Source organism: Arctopsyche grandis, chromosome 1 (assembly GCF_051622035.1).
Source record: "Arctopsyche grandis isolate Sample6627 chromosome 1, ASM5162203v2, whole genome shotgun sequence".
Classification (NCBI taxonomy): Eukaryota; Metazoa; Arthropoda; class Insecta; order Trichoptera; family Hydropsychidae; genus Arctopsyche; species Arctopsyche grandis.
Window position 1 is genome coordinate 31,054,887 of NC_135355.1, and position 21,847 is coordinate 31,076,733.

General features: G+C 30.3%; 1 protein-coding gene across 2 annotated transcripts in view; it reads left to right on the plus strand.

Moving 5' to 3' along the window:
* LOC143909925 (3',5'-cyclic-AMP phosphodiesterase-like) overlaps nucleotides 1–21,847 on the plus strand; it is a 218,150-nt gene that overhangs the window by 78,068 nt on the left and 118,235 nt on the right. For both annotated transcript variants that reach the window (XM_077428206.1, XM_077428215.1), the window contains exons 4-5: nucleotides 2,005–2,190; nucleotides 13,897–13,932. In XM_077428206.1, the coding sequence (XP_077284332.1) occupies nucleotides 2,005–2,190; nucleotides 13,897–13,932 (222 nt within the window). The remainder of the gene's footprint in view (nucleotides 1–2,004; nucleotides 2,191–13,896; nucleotides 13,933–21,847) is intronic.

A 21,847-nucleotide genomic window follows, 5' to 3' on the forward strand; every position in this document is an offset into this window, starting at 1 on the left:
TTCGCGTAGGTATGTAAATACATAACAATGGTACAGTTGTATGTATAGGTATGTACATATGTATGTATGTAGGTATACACAATGTTCCGAAAACTAAAACACAAAAAAACTATTGTACCGTGCGAATTTGTTATTCAAATCGCTCAATATGAATAACCATAAACGTCACGTTTTGAACGTATTGTCATTTTATTTTATTTTTGACAATGCGTTCTGAAACTGTTCAAGGTTACCGTTTATCATATGCACTAATATTTTTTACTATTTTGGACTTGAGGCGTTTTTGTATTTTCGTAATAACTTTTGTTTAAAATCAAAAGAAAATTTATTTAATTTTTTAATAGTAGAAGTAGTCATCAATTATTTATATTTAGTACTGTATAAGTATATATATATATATTATAATTACTGTAGTGAAGAAGAAGAAGAAATTAAGAGACGTATGAAATAAGAATGGAGTGCATTTGGACGAATGAATACCGTTTTTAAATCAAATGCCACTTCGTCTGAAGAAAAAGAACTTCAATCAATGTCTTTTGCCAGTGATGAAATATACACATTGAACACCAAAAATGCTACACAAAGTCCAATGCACTCAAAGAAGCATGGAATGCTTGGCACAACGAGGAAAGACAGGAAGCGGAATACGTAGTTGAGAAGTATGACAAGGAAAGTGGATATAGTAGGTAGATTGAAGTGATCGAAATGGCAATGGGCGGCCCACATGGCTAAAATAATGGACGAAAGATGGACAAAAGAAGTACTAGGATGTGACCCAAGAGAATGCAAATGGGTAAAATGAAGACCTCAGGGAAGATGGGTAGACGAAATTAGTATAATGTGTGCGATGAGATGGATGAGAGTTGCGCAAAATAGTGTGGAAGTATGTTGGAGAGGTAAGTAAGATGATGATATGGAAAATTTTTATTGAAGTTAAATTATTTTTACTTATGTAGAATTTATTCAGTAGAAAAAAAATCGAATCAAAATTTGATACAAAATGTTATTATTTTATGTGTGTACATTGCGTATTAATATACTTTTTTATATGATCGTATGTAAAGTAATCTGATCTCATTTAAACTTTTCTCATAAATCAAAGTGAAATATGTGTGTGCACATGTACAATATAACAAACAACAAATATACAAACAAACATCTATGTATGTTTATTTTGTGACATAATATTATTTGCTTAAAATGAATTAAATAAGTCAATTAATCATACATGTTTTTATTTTAAATTGATATTAGTGATTGATAAATACCTTAGAGCAGTATTAAAATTTTTAATTTTAGTAACACAATGATTCACCAGTATTAAAATATTCCATCGATATTTAGCGCTGAGAAACTTAAGCGTAGTAAATATAAATTTGTGTGCAATAATAATCTAATACGAGGCACTGAAACGGCTATCGAAAATTTTAATATCAAGGTCAAAAATAAATTCGCTTGCGGAAATCGAACGCTTTCATGTCGGTGAAAAGGGGTTGTTCGTTCACCAGTTTAACATGGGTTATGGAAACGCTTGAATAATTTTCCGCGTGGAACACGTTTTTCATCCAACCCCTTTCCCCAGACTCCAATTTTCCCTGGTTTACACAGTATTAAGGTTATAAACTTGTTTTTCGACTCCCTTCTGTTCTGACGCTTAAACCGTTGAACCTCAAGTCTACAAAACTTTTTTTGGATATTTTTTTAGATTTCGATTTATATATAATAATAAATAAATACTGGACACTGAAATTTCAATCCGCGGGAAAGTTATCAACTCACGAATACAACTGACTTTTGACGAGTCATTTGGTTACGAATTGAGACTACAGTTGAAAGGCTTTTATAAAATTATGTGTGCCTCAATTTGACGTGTGAATTTACATTCACACATAGTGTAGAATTAGGTTTTTTATATTATAAAATTTTCCATATTAAGAAACACATCTTGAAGGAAACTTTTGTTTTTGTGAAAAATATTCTTATGATTTTTTCTCTTTTTTTCAGCTTTGATGTGGAAAATGGATCAGGTGTTGGGGGGCGTAGCCCCTTGGAGGGTGCAGCCTCCCCTTCAGCCGGTCTGGTCCTTCAGAACTTGCCGCAGAGAAGGGAGAGTTTCCTTTACCGTTCCGATTCTGATTTTGAAATGTCACCGAAGTCCATGTCGAGGAACAGCTCCATTGCCAGTGAAAGGTGAGTGTTTTTTATATGAAAAATAAGGAAATTCTTCTGTAGGTGTCTCTAAACACTCTTATTTTTTTACATTTACGTGGTGTTTTGGTTTCAATATATGCTAAAATAATTGCATAATATTCCAATACTAATTTTATGAACTGTGAAAACAATTATTATTGTTCATTATTATCGCGATAGGTGTCACTAGTATGGTTTGTGTCTTATCATCAGTAAAAAGCACGAGCATGGTTTGTGTCGTTGGTTCAAAAATGTAATATTATTACTAAATAGTTTTACGTTCGCGTTTACAGATGTCACTGTGACAAAATAATTAATAATGATATAATATTGATTATTATTTAGGTTACATTAATTTTATACGTGCATATTTTGATAAAATAATAGCTGCATGTTTTTTTGCATGACGAATTTTTGATTGAACACCTCACCATATCATTCATTCATAAATTACTATACGCTAATCAAATCTTATATGGTGTATGTATGTATTACATTTACATCATATGAAGATCGATCGTTATTAGTTCGTCTCAAGAAAATATGATTGATTGCAAAAACGGTATTAAAGCGTGATTGATTGTATTGGTTAAACGAATAGAAGTTTTTGATTGATTTTGTGTATTATTTTCTATTCATTCGTTTACTCGTCACTAATGCAAAGCGATTTTGTACGAATTCATATTTGATAGTACATAACAACTGAAGTGATTTTCGTATTAAGTTTGGTTAATTTAGATTGGCACTCTGTAAGGTTTGAAATATACATTCGTATAATATTTTATGATTTTCTATATAACGCTTTTTCGCGAGATCAATAACGAACGCAGGTGTTGATGAAAATGGAAGCGGTAGGATAATAGTGCAATTTTCTTTGTTCCTGTTTATGAGGGAAAACGATCCTACTCAGTATGCGTATAGAACAAACAAGCCTTCAAAGTGTTGGTGTCAAAGTAAAAATATTCATCTCTGAAGGGGTTTTTTTCTTGTTTACCGTATCTTTATTCAAAAAGGGTGTTTCATTAAAGGGTTTACGTGCGGAAAGTAAGTCGGCTCGTGGGAAATCCCCCGCAATTGAATCAGTTGCACGTTAAAATATTCAAATTATTTTAATGCCAAGTTGTTATGAAAACGTTCCGTCTGGGAATTCTTTGTGGTGCTATTTTAAATTATTATATTAAACGCTTTTCGGGCTGAAGATCACAAATTATAAACGTAAATATATATGTAGTATTATTATTATTTTTATTTATCAATATTATTAATGGTGTTATATTTTGGATAATCTGTTAGTTCAAAGTAAGAAAAAAATAATTCTACATTTTAATTTTATATTACATTATTTATTTTCACAAGCAAATTCATTTTTTATCTGGAAGATACAAATATCTAATTTAAATTTTAAATGAATTCCTAGTTGCGATGTCACAATTTTTCAATGATTTTACGTTCAATTTATTATAGATATGTACATATATATTTTTGAGTGGTTTTATTTTCTTTTATAAGTCCACTTTTCCGCGCACTCAAACAAGCAAATTCGCAAAGTCTCAAAATATTTTCTACGAATATTCATCTCTAGTATTATAAATATTTTAATAATACATTTTCATAGAAAAGTTTGTTATTCGTTCATTTGAGGAGTGGTAGTCTAGAAAGCTCACAGGAACGAGGAAGTACAGTTGTTTCATTTCGTGTTTTAAATATACATACATACATATTAGATATGATGAGTATCGTTTTTTGAGATTTCGTCTTGTAAAATTAGTCGTTTCGTTTCCCCTCTTCTTCGTCTCTCTCAATCCCTCAATTCCCCCGTTCACTTCCCGTTCCCTTTATTTAGCTGTTTATTTCTTGTTCTCGAATCGCGTAATTTCCCGTTAAGGTTTTGAATTTAATCACAAAGCACAAAAGGGGATTAATTAACTTTGGCGCTTTTTATGCTCTCATCCCTCATTAACTCGTCGAGGACATTTATGTTTTTAAAATTGAATTTACATCACAAAAGGGCGAGTCTGGCATTGGTTTTGTAAAAAGAGGCGTTAATGAGAAACTGTGCGAATGGCGAATTGAAAAATATCAATTTTTCGGCGAAATTGATCGCGGGATATATGTACATATTTACAAAATATATACTATTTTATCCGCAATTTCATTAATGAAATTATCTTGTAATATTTGTACATATGTATATTATACACATATTTTTGTATTATATAATTACAAATTTGAAAGTGAACACAAACACTATAAATCGCTTGATATTTCACAATTTATTTGGTATTTACTTGATATTTCACAATTAATTTATTTATCTACTTTCATATAATGATTTATTTATTTATTTCCGGAAATTTTCCAGACGCGTACGTCCGATTGTCATCATTCGTATTTATTAAGCACTAGTGGCTTTACCCGGCTTCGTTCGGTTAAACATGACTAATCTAACAGTAAACATTTCATTGAATTTATTTGAATAGTTTTATTTTATATAAATGTATTTGAATAGTTTTATTTTATATAAATTTATTTGAATACCCATTTGTTTTTTTATTAAATTGACTGTCACGAACAAACAAACATATACATATACTGTCTCTTTCGAAATTATATGTATACGCCTGCACCCCCGGTGCCTTCGCCCCCGGCACCTTCGCCCCTTAGGACTTCACCCCCGGTGACTACGCCCCCGGATCCTTCGCCCCCGGAGCCTTCACCCCCGGCACCTTTGGCCCCGGAGACTTCGAATCCTTTGAATCGAAAAAAATCGAATCGGCGCCTTTGAATCGAAAAAAAAAATCGAATGTGTTGTCTACGAACGAAGGTTACATACATACATACATATGTATATACAAAGTGTCATTCAAAAAAAAAAAAAAAAAAAAAAAATATATATATATATATATATATATATATATATATATATATATAGGAAGTCCGCTGGGTAGTAGGGAGGATTGCAGGAGAGAGAGACAAGTAAAAGCGATCTCTATTCAATCTTATGTTTATTTAGAACAATAGGTAATCGATGCGCGTACGCAACCGGCGCGTCAAGGCGCGACGCCTACTACTGTCGCTACCGGACACGGTTCGGTAGTACCAACCTTAACATTAATACATACAGTGCATAATACATACAGTGCAGTGTTCGGCATGAGCCACATCATTATACATAATTATAATCATTTTATATTAATATCCTACATATATTTATATATATATATATATATATATATATATATATATATATATATATATATATATATATATATATATATATATATATATATATTTATATTTATATATATATATATATATATATATATATATATATATATATATATATATATATATATATATATATATATATATATATATATATGTATATATATATATATATATATGTATACATTGTATAACAATGAAGCACCTGTGTGCATTCGTGGATAATTAGCATAATGGCGAGTGTTGAATTGTGCCCATTGACTTTGTTTCTCGGGATTGATCACACACTGAGTCAAGAGAGGGACGGAAGGGAGAATGGAGATGAGGGTTAGCGGAATGGCGACATGGTTTGGGAAGCTCGTATCGCCGTCTCTATCTCTCTCGCGGTCCAATGGGGCGTTGTCATCGGTGCGTCTCTGTCTTCGGCTGCCGATCGATCCAGGCCCGAGCTCGCCCGGTTGTGAGGCCCTGCACGTGGCCCTAACCAAACCGAACACTTGTTAACCGGCCAATGTCACGGGGCGCCCCTGCAATGAACCCTATCTTTCCCTGTATACCCCTCCCCCTCACCCCCCCCGCCATCTTCACATCTGAACTTCGTATCCGTACGATGAACCAGTTGCGCGTCATACTATGGGTGCACTCGGTGAACTTGTATATGGTTTTGCCTAGTGTGCAGATGGGATTATGTTCGTATGTGCAGGTGTTGTTCTGTCGTGGGAAATATTTCCGGCTAAGTTTTCCTTTAGTGTTTCGAAGTGAGAAAAGTAAGTTTTATCTAATTTTGGGAGAATTTAGGAAGTATGTATGTATGTGTAGAAATTTGAATGTCGGCACCTGTTGCTTGTGTGCTTCTTCAATGTTGGGATGCTTTGATTGTTTTGTTTCAACTTTTTCGCTTCGTCATATCGCTCGTGACAACGTGTAAAATTCTTCGTTTCCTGTATAGGAATGAGTATGGGTATTATGTATATTATCTCTACCTTTCCTCATTTTCGTTGGTGCATGCCTGAGTACAATTCTTTTGAACTTCAGAGAAACTTCTCGTTAATTCGTTTTGTTCTCCAACTTTTATGCGGTAATACGTTATGCCTGTAACTGGAACATATGTCCCTAATAATTATGTGCGTGGTAGACATCATCATTTTATGTTACCTCCTGCCCGCACAGTCCTTTATCAGACGGCTCCAATTCCATGAGCTATCCGACTTCTTAATCAAATTAATTTATCCGCCTTAATTTAGTATTATAATCAGAAATTATTTTTATATATTTGTCTGCTAGCCTGCGCTCAATATTATTTTTATGACTGGATGTGATGTATGAATTAATTCTGATCTTCTTTATTGTTGGAACAGTTGGGACTTTGTGTAATTAATAACTATGTGCGTAGTGGTAGTGATCATAATTTGACAGTTGTACCTCCTGCCTGCACAGTACTTTATAGGATGGCTTAGCAACGATTTCTCGATGAAATCGTTGCTACCTTGCCTGAATGCGATATTTTCCACCTCAGTGAGCGTAGGTTATCAAAGACTGTTTTAACCTTTTTATCTGGTAGACTGCGCTCATCGTTATTTTCATAATTGGATGTGATGTATTAGGGAATTTTGATGTTTTCACTTCCATTTGGGACTCGCGGGGATGTTTTGTAGTCTCCGATGATTCTTGTAAATACCTATTAGCTTAACTATTATTATATGTATGTATGTTTTGTTTTTTTTCTCTTATATTTTCCCTCCATTGTGGGGCCATTAGGAATTCAAATAAATAAATAATTAATCAGTGATGCAACAGGTACACAAGAACAGAGCGCAAAACCTTTTATTTTTTTAATCTATAGTTTTTTTGAAATATATGTACATACATATTTTTACTTTATTTATAAATAAATAATAATATATGTATATACAAAATAATATCTTTTACGTTACGATTTTGGGACGACTTTTTATACTGTAAAATTTTATATTAAAATTTATATTTTGAAATTTTTGTCTGCGCGTACGTTTCTTTTTTGTTAATTCAATCAAATATAATCATTAAAATATTGAAGCTATTATGGAATTTCGTTGATACACTAAATTAAATTTGATATATAATAATATACCTCTATATACAAAAAAATATACCTCTGTTTATTATGATTGTGTCAGTAACGGTAATTAAATTTAATAAATATTACATTATAAACATAATATTTAAGAATTTTCTTTTAACATAGGCTAAGCATTTCGTAAGGGTCGACATAAGGTCTGTTTTTTTTCATTGCTATTTATACGTTTCCAATAAAATAATAAGCCTATGTTTACGCATTGAAATATACATAAATATTTAATATTGTACATTTAAGGCTATTTATGTTTTAGATACATGAATTCATATCAAATGCCATATTCTAAAAGGGAATTTGGAATCAACAGAAAATATGATGAGTGTTATTTTGTACATTTTTTATTCACGGTTTTATTTTGAACGAGCATGTTTTCGCATTTATATTTGTATCGAGATTTCAAAATGAAAATACTTTTCTCGTATTTAATTTATATTAAAATTCTATACTGCGTATATTTTTATAAATATGCATAAAATATGAGACGTCTCATGGCGGCAGAGTTCATTCAACCTCAAAAAATTGAAATTTAATCTGTTTCTGTTTATTTTACAATAATGTATATTAGTACAAAGTATAAGTTTTGTATTGACATATGCAATATTATGATATACTGATCCATATAATTTCAGTTACATACACAATTATATCATAGACTTTCCTAACTTTTCGTGTTTATAATTAGTTAACCCGTTGTTTTAGTATTACGGATTTATTTACAGATCATTCTGATCTCAAAGGGATACGAAAAAGGTCGAATTTCGAATAAACAGAAAACATTCATCGCTATCTACATACAAACACACGATCCTCGTCCCAGTGTGATTTCAATGTAACATTCGAGCTTTATTTTGAGGATATTAAAGTTTGCGCCATCAATATTTCTATAATGTACATATATGTACATATTGTAATATTAAAATCAATTGTCGATTATTTTTTACTCAACGTTAAAAGTAAACACAGTACAGTTTGGGAAGCGCTGCAAAGCTCGCATGAATGAAAATCTAAACAGTTATAAATATACATACATATGTATGTATATATATATATATATATATATATATATATATATATATATATATATATAAATATATATATATATATATATGTGTAAAAATTTCTAATCGTATAATTTGGGGCTGTGTCGTATTCTTCCCCAAAGAGACCTTTACGTAGCCAACTAAAAGCGAACTTTTCGCAGCCAACTAAAAGCGACCCTCTGTATACGGAAATACGGATCATTTTTCTCTGATTCGACTGGTTGTCTACACTCTACTTACAGAGTAGCAGACAAACCGAAGCTGGTGTACATTGTACATACATACATATATAAATTAATAAAACTTGACTAGTTATATTACATAGATTCAAATATGTACATATGTATGTACGAGTATGTTATCGTGTGAATATTTTCAATCATGTTAATCCATAAACTGGTTTCAGGGGTGACATTAGCATTGTGAACGGTTTGTGTGCAATATATATGAGTGGATATTAACCTTCTCACACCCAACATCTGGCAATTAGCCCGTCCACGTAATCTTTGTTGGCGCTATGATTGCGATATATTTTCAAAGGACTCATAACGGAGGCTCTTTGTGGTTTCCTTAATCGAATATTCCCTGTGCGGTTACATGTGTTTATGTATGTATACATATGTGCTGGTTTGGCCTTAAGGTTTACATAGATAGGTACTCGTGTTTCAGCATGGTCGTCTTGTCATATTTACCCTGTTGCCGTTTGATAATTCGCCGCCCCTGGGTTGAAATTCGGGGCCAGCAGTACTGGGAAAAGATTTGGCAGATTTTTGGCGCATAAAATGTTTGCCGTTTTGTTTTCCATGTTTGCGTTTCTTGAAAATGCTAATTCGCTTGTTTTGATCGAGTGTTTTGTTTTGTTAGGTACGGTTTTCGTTTTAATTCGCCGCTTGCTATTATAATATATAAATAAATTAAATATATGCCTTGATAAATATAATGTAAATCTTGATCGTTTCATTTAGCAGTTAGTGTGTACGAATGTATGTAAGTTCGGAATTGAAATCATTCCCGAGTGTGTTTTTGCATCTTTCATATGCCGGCATTTCGTACCGTTTGCATCTGTTGGCCTTTTTTTCGGCATTTTTACTGGTTGATTTTTTATCTTTTTACATACTACATATATACATACATATGTTTATTTAAAAATGAATGTTTATGTATTTGTCTATTTTGTATGTATGTTCGAATATTTGTATGTTAATTTACAATTTTCATTTTTTAATCACAAAATTTGGTATACATACATATACATTTTTATACTCATATACACGATCGAAGCCCTTTTTATGAGACTTTTAATTATTATTTAATTTAATTTTAATTATAATATTTTTTATAAACCCGAGCAATGTCAGCCAATATTTTGGTATTTAAGTAAATACTTTCATAAAATTTGTCTAAAATTTGTTTGGCATTTCAAATGTTTTCAAAATTCAAAATAATATATTGTAATATGTGATTATTTATTATTAAATTTTCCGATAAAATTCAATTAGTCGTTGCCAGGGCCGCCGAGAGGAATTCCGGGACCTGGAAAAATAATTCCCAGTACTATGACAAACCAAAAAAGGTCTTATATTATTATATACGAAAAATCTATCAGAACTATTAGAAAAATACCTATATGTATATTGGTTATTATTTTTTTTAAATAATTGAATGAAAACTATGATAGTAACAGGTACGATTTCACGTGGACAGGAAGAATGCGTGGATATCGAAAAATAATAAACATATATCATTAAATATGTATATATGTATATATATATATATATATATATATATATATATATACACACATATATGTATATATATTTATATATTGTACATATATATGTATATATACTTATGTTAATGAAAATGGGTGTAACTCGTATAAATAAATGCATAATTTACATATTGAATAATCGAATAGTTTATACCCAAGTAAGCAATCGACGATAGAAAATTCTTTTTTGTAAAAATAATCACCGTCTGATATTAGAATAATCTCCGAAAACTAAATAAGAGTATTTCATCAATAAGATTTATGTTGCCACCATTTTACGACAGTTGTCAATTGATAAACATAATATCGCTTTAAAACTGTCAGTTGGTCGATGTGAGAATTTTTCACCGAGTACTATCTCGAGAGACAGTTGTCAATCTGCAGAGAGGGAAAAAAATCACTTGACGTTGAGCCAATCGGTCAAATAATTCAAAGTCAACTTTTCAATTTGCCGAACTCACTTTCTACTGAAAATATTATGTACTTTTAGCCGAGTGGTAATATACATACATAATTCGTTGTTTGATTCCCTCGACGCGACGCGACGCGACAGTTCGCTACTTTTATTCGCGTAGCTTTGAAAGCTCTTTAACGAGCTGGGGCCTTAATGTACCCGTTTTGTTATTATTTTAATTGTGTCTTTGAGCGTTTCGCAAGGCAAATGTATGATGCGAATTCGGTTTTTGATTGTATGTGACCTTTTTAGACCGCTGAAATAGACGATGTCAACTATGTATGTATGTACGTATGTACATATGTATGTATGTACGTACATGGGTTCCCGAATGAATTCATTCTCGTCTCCCTTTTTGGGAGACATCATGTGAAAATAAATTCGTTGGCCATTTTGACGTACCTTATGTATGTACGTGGGTATGTATGTACCCAAATTTGACATTGACGTTTATCGTTATTTTATTTTCTCCATATGCAAGTTTTATATATACAATTTCGATGCTGCTCATACTGATTTTCACACCAAATCGCATGGTTATTGATTTTTAAATATTAACAAGTAATTCCAAGTGTATATGTATGTATATATGTATATAGTATTACGCAATCACATGTTATAAATAAAGCTCTTTAATATGTGGAATATGTGAAGCTTTTAAGAGTTTTTCCTTTGACTTTCGAAGTCGTATCTGAAAGGTCACTATTTTCGTTTGAGTATGACGTCCGTTAGGTTACTATTTTAAGGAAGTATACGTATATTTTCTACAACATGTAGATAAGTATATATGTATGTACATATACATATGAATAAAGATCGGTATGAATAGATGTAGGGTTCAAAGTCAATTATTGAACGGAAATGAATCTCACCTCGTTTAAAATGGAGTAAATTGTTGATTAATATTAAATAACGTAATTAATTACTTAAATATAACAAGAGAAATTTATACTGTGTTTATACTTTTTAACATAAGTCGCGTTATATATTAAATGGTACGTAATTACATATGTATGTACATACAAAGTATGCTTTGATTACACTGAGCAACAAAAAATCACGTTTTTGAGTTACCAGAGCGGAAACTAACCAATCTTTACTAAGTTTGACCCACTAAATTCGAATATGATATAGATTTTTGTTGGTCGGTAATCGTTTACGAGATATGAGCGTTTAAAAAAATGCGCGATTTTTACAGTTTTTTGGCTTTTGCGGTCTTTAACTCGTTACGCTCAAAGTGAGTATTGGAATCAATAGTCAGATATTTTTCCTATTAATTGTTATATTTCATTGCTTTAAAATACTTATAATTAATTGTCTAGCAAATTTTAAAAGTCAAAAATATATTTTTTTTACGGATTTTTTTTCCGTGCTATTTTGCATTTATTTGGCAATTTTTTTTATTTCACCACGTTTATAAACATTGGTTTTCTATCTCAATATATATATTTTTTTTATCTAAACTTACTAACTCGAGCGGTAAATGCAATTTAAAGGCTTTCATTGTTTATACGTATTTGAGCGTAACAATCCTAAATTTTGAGTTAAAGACCGCAAAAGCCAAAAAACTGTAAAAATCGTGCAATTTTGTAAACGCTCATATCTCGTAAACGAACACCCACCAACAAAAATCAATATCATCTTCGAATTCAGTGGGTCAAATTTAGTAAAGATTGGCTAGTCTCCGCTCTGGTATTTTTTTTTTTTGTTGCTCAGTGTTTGTTATAGGCACGCTTCTTATACCGTTTGAAATGAGATTTTTCATTCTTCTAAAAATATTAATTTCAAAATACCAAATTTGGTGGTAATATGTATGTGTGATGTATTTTTTACATTTTTCAGAAACTGAAAAGGTTGATGAAACTATGCGTTTGTGAAAATAGAATCAATTACTTCATACATTTGCATCATACATACACAATTTGTTTTAGACATTTACATTTACATTTTGCATTTAAAAATACTGACTTTTTTTTGCATCTTGCATCTTCTGGTTTATTTAACCCCTATTACTATTATTAACAGCATGGTTTTTTATTATATATAAATTTTAACACTGGTAAATTAAAATTAAATGTGATCTACATATGTATAATACTGTGAAAATTTAACACCATTCCTAATTAACGATTTCGCGATTTTGAACATCAATCAAAGCGACGCTTTGATTTCAAAATAAATACAATTATATTATATTTGATTGGAGTTCAAAATGGAATTTTATTTATTTTAAGCGAATTGATGATCAATAAAGCAATATTTGAATTCTATTTATACTTTCAAAGTAAATGTCAATTTATTTCATTTAAGTAAAAATTTTATTCGAACGAATTATTGTTTTTTTTTTTATTAAGTCTGCCAAACAAATGTGTGTGTTTGTTGACACCTGTTTGAAATAAGCTGAAGTTATGCAGCGTATCGTATAATTCATATTTTTTTAATGTAACAGGGAAAAAAGCTTAACATTAAATACTATTAGTATTCACCAATTAATGTTTGTTTAATACGGTTAAGCAAATATACAAGATAAAAATTTATCGCCAAGTTTAATCGCCACTGAATTATATTTTTAGCTTGTATTATTTTTAAATGACTCTGAAATGTGTATGAAAGTCAATTCAGCAAATTATCCAATGAGTATTTTACTAATAGGTGAAAAATTGCCCACAAACACGACACACTCCACGGTTTTCATAATTGAAATAAGCTGACATCAATTTTGATCCAACTCGTCCAAAAATAAATCGGACGTAGACAAATATTTACCAGTTTGATACAGAAATTAATAGTCATATTGTTTTACTTTTTAATGAATGATCTATTTAAGTTAATATTGAATTTTTATTTTTTATAATTGAATTTTTCAAAAATACAAATATAGAATGATTTTATCAGATATCACGTCAATCGATCTTGAATTTAGAGACGTCTAGCTCTTTCTTTTTAAATTTTCTGCAATATCCGGTGTCTGGCGCAAATATATATTTTCAAATTTGATGTGAAAGGTAATATAAATAGTTATATATAAATTAAGTAAAAAAGTCAAGTTACATACATATCTCTTCTCCTTTTCTTCTTCTTTTTATTTTCTTGCTTACAGATTCAAAGAGGCTGAAGCTGTCCAAGTCGACCGATCGTATGTATTCTCAACTAAATTGCACCCCAACCCTTATTACCTCTATTTTTACATGAAACACAAAACGAAAATAGCTTCAAATCACATTCTTGACTTTCAAATGTGCCTTTTTATATGTGAAAATTTCATTTGCATTCTATAAAAGTCCCATTTTTCGCCCGTTGGCAAGTAGACTGTAATTTTAGATTTTATCTACATACATATAATATTCCAAATACGTACACAATGTATTTAAGGTACTAAGATAATTTTAATCCAACTACGTATTATTCAAAAATAGTTTTGGCATGTAGTTGAAAGTTTTATTTTGACACTTTCATATATGATGGATGACTGTTTATTTTTTTTAGTACAAATAGATTTTGTTTTCTTTATCTACATCTTAATTAGAATTAGATGTTTTTAAATTATAAATTAGAGATTATTTATAATTTATCACCGTAGGCAATTATAAACTTTTTTATTTGTAGTTAAATTATATACATAGATATGTAGAAATTGTATAATTGGCATAATTTCATGTTTTATGATTATATTTACGTAATACCATATGAATTGTTTAATATGTGTAATATGGTAGTATACTGATTGATACGTATTTTTTTCTAATAATATGAGCCGTTTTATTTGAAAGTGGTGGAAGTCTAATTTTCAGATCCAAAAACGCTATTTCTGTTTGACTTCATTCACAAATTGTTATCACTTCTTTTAATTCAATATGTCGAAAATCTAGTTGAAAGTAGCAGAATAAACGTATCACAGGCCACCAGTATTTTAAATTTTTTCAAATGCACTATAACGGCAAATATAACGGCTAATATATTGATTTTCTTTCCGACCCACTAGAGTGGAAATAGATGCTTTCGCAAAATAAAATTTCCTTCGTTAACACACTGAGGAATTTACTAAATAATCTTTATGATATAATATGAATGTGATGAAAAATATGAACATCACCAGAATGGTTTATCATACATCTTTCGTTCTGATAAAATTATGTTTTTTACCGTGTTTTTGATATTATTATGCGATACATTTTCCCGGTTTTCCACTCTCGTAATCTTTCGAATGTTTCTTCGATAAAACGACTTGGGAGAGAATATTCGCACGCTCGTGCGCAGTTTAATTTCGACTGTAATAATTAATGAATTTGGAAAACCAACGTTTTAATGAAAAGTTTGACAGCGAGCGGAAGCGGCCATTTAACCCACTTGAAAGTTGTTTTTATTAAACCCCCGAACGCTCCCTGGAATTTTGGGGTTCTTTCGCCTCTCCCATCTGACAGAGTTTCTCCAGCTTCGATTATGTCGTCACCTCCGTCAGGTGTATCCATCTCGATATAATTAAGTCTCGTTGAACTCAAACTTACGAAGGCGAGTTGAAAATATCGAGTTAGTAATTACATCAGCAATGTACTTATATATTAATTAATTTATATTAAATTAAATTTTATAAAATTCCTGTCGATTTTAAATATATTCAGCTTATTTTTTTCTTATTAGCACTGCCTTTATTTTTAATGATATTCCAATACATTAAAAATGAAGAATCTCAATATATTATAGAAACACATATTTTTGTTTTCATAATATCAATGTATAGTGTAACATTCCTATTTTTGAAATCTGACTATCTATAACATATTATTTGTCGAAATTTAAACTCGTACATTGTCTAAAAATTTATAGATTATAAATTTTTAAAATTACATTTTTATGATGGTGCCATCGACAAACTCCTAATCGAACGATCGATTTGGAGTCATAAATATCCAAGCACTACAGAAATACTCGAAATAAATCTTTTCAATCGAGGTCTACCCACGGGATCGAACCCGGCAACCTCTCGGTAGTTAGCATTACCAAGCTATGCTACTGGATAAATTAAAAATAATATTTTAAAGCAAAGAAAACAATGCTCGAAAACATATTTAAACACAAGTCCAAGATATACTGAAATTTTTTTATATAGTAATATTTCTTTATATATGCACATATCTAAATAACCTAATGATTTGAAAATTCATTCAATAACCTATAAGTCAAACTTTTAAAAATAGGTTCCCAGAATACATTTTTATCTGAAAATAAATCTTAATTTAAAATAAAATCATACAATTGCTGTGTATTGATCAGCATATCTACGTATTATATATGTGTGTGTATGTACATATGTAGTGAGGTGTGGGATGAAACTTTCAATACATTAACGAAGCACTTCTCTCATAGACTGTTACATCACTGATTAAATTATCCTGTAAGAGGATTCAAATCTAGGATTATCGCAAGTCTACGGGGTTTTCCCTTATCGAGGTTGACAACAATTGTGTGGCGCAACAGTTGCCGTTGCGTCATCGATGTTTCACGCAACGTGCGGCTTATCGAATTTCCCAACGACACTTTCAGCAGAATTTTCAGATGAATTTCCACGTTATGTGATGGCATAGAGTCCATCAATCACGCTGAAAGCTTTTATTTTCGCTCTTGCCGACCGCCCGTTTGCGTCGAGTGCATTTGGTCGATTGCATTAGCCTGTTGAGGTCGCTTTAGGTATTTTCCCCTTCAAGTCTATTACGTTTCCAAGTAAAGAACATATTCCCCAGTAAGCTACATATTTATTTCTCAATTTTAAAAGGCCAATATTTATAAGATATTGGTCTTTGAATTTCCCATTTAATTTCTTTTAATATTAATACATACATATATATATATATATATATATATATATATATATATATATATATATATATATATATATATATATATTTTATTTATTTATTTATTTAATAGTTTTGGACCATTGTGGCATTACAGGAAGAACCTAATGCGCCACAATGGCCTACATTTGAAAAAGATATAAAAACATGATATAAAAACAAGTATACTGTAAATAAAGGAAAAAAGCAAAAGCAGAAAACATGGTAAAATAAAATAATAATAAAAAGTAACAAAAGGAAAATAATACCTCATTCAGAGAGAAAAAAAAATAACAAAAGTGTAAAAATTAAAAATAAAATCCATAAATCCCATTCTTTGTTTACACTGAGCAAAATTAAAATAGTATATAAAAATGTACAAAAGAGAAAGAAAAAATAAAATAAAACAAAATATGAATAAAAAATAAAATCACAGCGAGGTCCAAATGGAAGAGAGTAGATTAAGATTCCACTCATTCATCACATTCAAATTAAGAAAGTAATGATGAGCGCAGGTTACCAGATAAATATGTTAAGATAATATCCGACAATCTATGCTCCCCAAGGTGGAAAATATCACATTCAGGGACAGCAGCAACGATTTCATTGAGAAGTCGAATAGCTCTTGGAATAGGAGCCATTCGAAAAAGAACTGTGCGAGCAGCAGGTACAACCATTAAATGATGATGTCTACCACGCACATAATTATTAGGGACATAAAGTCCCAACTGTTCCAGCAACAACGGGCATGACGTATTACCACGCAATAGCTGGAGAACGAAACGAATTAACGAGAAGTTTCTCCGAAGTTCAAGGGAATTATACCCAAGCATGCCCAAAAGGAAAGGAGTAGGATAGAGATATGGGTAGTACCCATACTCTTTCTTATAAAGAAAAAAAAAAAAAAAAAAAAAATATATATATATATATATATATATATATATATATATATATATGTATATATATATATATATATATATATATATATATATATAAATATATATATATATATATATATATATATATATATATATATATATATATATATATATATATATATATATATCAATATACAATCAAATTTTTAATTTTTCACTTCGACAAAATTGTCGAAAAATCAGCGCAGCTACAAAGTTGTGCAAAACTTAAATAGCGCGGTGACAAAATCGCGCAACGCATGTACCTATATAATATATAAAAAAAGGAAGAAAATAAATACAAAAACAAGTAATATAAATATTAAAACAGGTCTAATGTATATCAGAAAAATCAGATAGAACGCAGTAATGTTAAAATAAGAATCGTTTATTTATTTTGAAAGTGTGCTTTTAAATTTGTGCTGATCCTTCGATACTATTAGAAATTTAGGTCATATAATTATATTTAACTAGCTGTATTACCCAGCTTTGCTCGGTATTTGTAATATAAACCGCTTAAACATGACTAATCTAATAGTAAACATTTTATTAAATTTATTTGAATAGTTTTATTTTAAATAAATTTATTTGAATACTCATTTGTTTTGTTTTATAAATTGACTGTCACGAACAAACAAACATATGTATGTATATAGTAAGTTTCTTATAAAAAATTATATGTATACCAGAATCCGGCGCCTGCACCCCCTAGGGCTTCGCCCCCAGCGTTTGCGCCCCCTAAGGCTTCGACCTTGGCGCCTTTGCCCCCGGGGACTTCGAATCCTTTGAATCGAAAAAAATCAAATTATTTGTTCGATGACGTCACGGATTTACGACCCAACGAACGAAGGTTACATACATGCATACAAAGTCTCTTTCAAAATTATATATTAGACATGTCTATTCTTGTTATTCAAGTTTCAATAAAGTGTGAATAAATTCAAAACTACACTTTCAAAATTAATGAACGTTTCTTATTTTATAAATACTGTGTTCTATCGGATTAGATCTGTTTTAATATTTATTTATTTAATATTTATTTTCATATATGTACATTAGATCTGTTTTAATATTTGTTTTACTTGTTTTTATATTTATTTTCTTGTTTATATTATCTTGTTTGTATTAGCTGTTGTTTGATTTACTCATTGATTTTCTATAAAATAAGGTATTTCACAAAATAATTCTGAACCAAATTATATATATGTACATATTAAATCAATATTAATATGTATCTATATTATTTGGATTCATCATACTTTTCTTAGTAGAAATATTTAATGTATTTTTTCTCTAATTAAGTTAAATTTCGCACTCGAATAAATTTGATAATTTAATATCGACGCGTATCAGCTAATTTTCGCACATCCGATAAGTTTTTAATCACTCCTCATAGAGTTACAAAATTATCTTTGGCCAATTGGTATTATTTGTATTTACCTATGTTTATGTACATATCCATGGGTATGTGTGATATTGTATTCAACCAATCAGTCATAAAATATTGCTCCAAAGCAAAGAGTGAGCTATACAGATTAAGATTTATTAATTATATACATACATATATAATTATTAATTATATATGTATGTACATACATTAAACACGACATCTATAGTCCAAAGCTGTACAGAAGTACAAATTGTTAGTATTTTACAAGGCAAATACAAACAACGATCAACATCCACAGAGACATACATATATGGACAAATTTGCAGCATTTATACAAATCAGCGAAAGTCGAGATGCTGAATAACTCAAATTTGTGACAGAGATAGGAAACAGATGTTTTAACTGGAATTTGTTAGAATCGTTTCAATTAGATTAATTGGCAAACTCTGATAGGAAACGATTGACCTTGTAGTCAAATATCCAAGGTCTGGCTAGCAGCATACACCAGTTATAGAACCCGTGACCACACCATTGAAAGCATAACGTGCTAACCATATGCTGCTGGTTATGTACATACATATACATATGTGTACATAACCAGCAGCATAGCTCGGTCGTTAAAGCTTCTGCCTAATACCAAGATGGACCGGGTTCGATCCCATGAGCTGACCTCGATTAAAAAGAATTTTTCAGAGTATATATGTAATGCTGCTGGTCAGACTTGGATATTTGTGATTCCAGGTCAATCGTTTCCTATCAGAGTTTTGCCAATTTTTCTGATTTCATTGTTGAAACGATTAAATTGGCTAAAAACCTTCCTACCTACTATGTCACCACTATTTGAGTATGATTAATGTACAATAAAATGTATGTACAATTCATAGATGTCTCGTTAATTTGCGAGTTTTCAGTATTTCGTAATTCAGCGACTTGTGTAATAAAAATGCTGCATTGTTTGTAATTGGCCAGGAAGGCGCATTGGTGTTTACCTGCAAGGCCTTCCTGGTATAAAATGTAATAAATAATATATGTATGTACATATGTATTAAGATTCTTTGTTTTAAAAATAGTATTTTCGCGCGTTTATACCGACATATGTACATATGTACATTTATTACACTCAATACTAGTATTCGCTTTTATCTTAAACATAAGTTATAGTTGTAATTTTTTCATTACTAAGAATAAAAAAAGTAGCTTCCTTTGCTAAGATAATAACGGGCTAACGATATTAATAAATTGGAACTTTGTTCGCCGTTAAAGCTTATAGGCACAGCTAATACGCGATAATTTCCGAGCGTGGGGCTATTAAGTGTTAAATAAATCCCCGTTCAGATATGTTCTGTTACCTATACGCACATAAATGTAATATCATACGATAGTTGCCATATATATGAAGTATCAATACATAAATTATTAGATTTAATTTCAAACAATGTGAATGTACGTACAAAACTTAATTGGAATTTTATATCATTGCTGCGAAAAATTATTTTTCTTTCCAAACTACTTGAAAAAAACTTAGCTGGTATATAAATCAAGATTTACTATATAGATTGTGTATTTTTTCGTTTTACCAATTGCTCTTTGTGCGGCCAATATTGATGTTCTAATTTAGGCCATACTTTGCGCCCAATTTCAACCGGTGCTAGAGAGCGCTTTTAAATCTAATAAAAACTTTCAAAATTGCCCTTTGATGTAAAAATATTTGCGTGGGATGGTACGCTTTTATATCAAAATATATATTGTTTAAATTTTAAAATCGCAAAAGTTCCGGTGAAATTGACGAAAACACATTATGTCGAATTTTTCGCGAGGTAATTCCGAATCGGTTCACGATTTTTCATCGTTTATGTAATTATTGTGTTATACGATATTAATTTTAAATATTTTGTGGAATTCTATTGAAACGTCCTGTTATTGAAATTTTGCATTTCAAAATTCACTTGATTTTTAAATTTCATTTAAATAAAAATTTAGTTTTGACGTCAAAACTCAACCCAACACATTTTACCTTATGGTATATTAAAAATAAATTCAACGCAATTCATTTATAATATTTCGCTTATAGTTTTATCAACACGAGTATAATTGTATTTAAAATAAAAATAGAATTATGCAACGAAAAATATTTTCCCGTTTCATGCATTTTATTTTTAAATATAATATACATATGTACATACATATGTATGTACATATATACAGAGCCGGCTCGTGAATTTTGAGTGCAAGGTGCCTTTGGCGCCTAAGAAAAATATTCAAATCTAATATATACACAATAAAATACAAAAATAAATTCAATACCCAATAAAATAAAGTGAAAAGGAAAATATAGATCTAATCACATTTTGTAAATTTGTAAAATTAACTAAAAAAAAAAATTGAAAAATTACAAAAGTTTTTAATTTTTGGTAAAATGGTTTCTAAATATCATATTATATTTCAGATCGTTATTGTGATATAAGGCGAAAACGTGACGGTTTTATGAGAATTTTTGTGTATAAATGTTTCGTTCTTGGAAACACTTTTCGAAATATTTTAGGCGCCCTTTCTTTTACGACGCCTTTGTGTGCCACACACTTTGCACACGTCACGAACCGGTTCTGTGTATATATTAGGAAGGCCTATCAGTTAAACCCAAAGCGCTTTCCTGGACAATTACAAACATCGATAAACAATTATATTTATACAGTATCATAGAGATATCTATGTATGTATGTACACATTCGATAACAATAATATTTCGAGAAATATATTCATTTTTACAGAGTCGGTATCATGTTTATATCATAATCCAACAAATTTCAGATGCTATAAACTTGAATTTGCAAGAGAGAGGATATGTTGCCAATTTTGGTAGAACCATCTCAAAAATGAAATAAAAAAAAATTGACAAACTCTGATAAGTAAGGA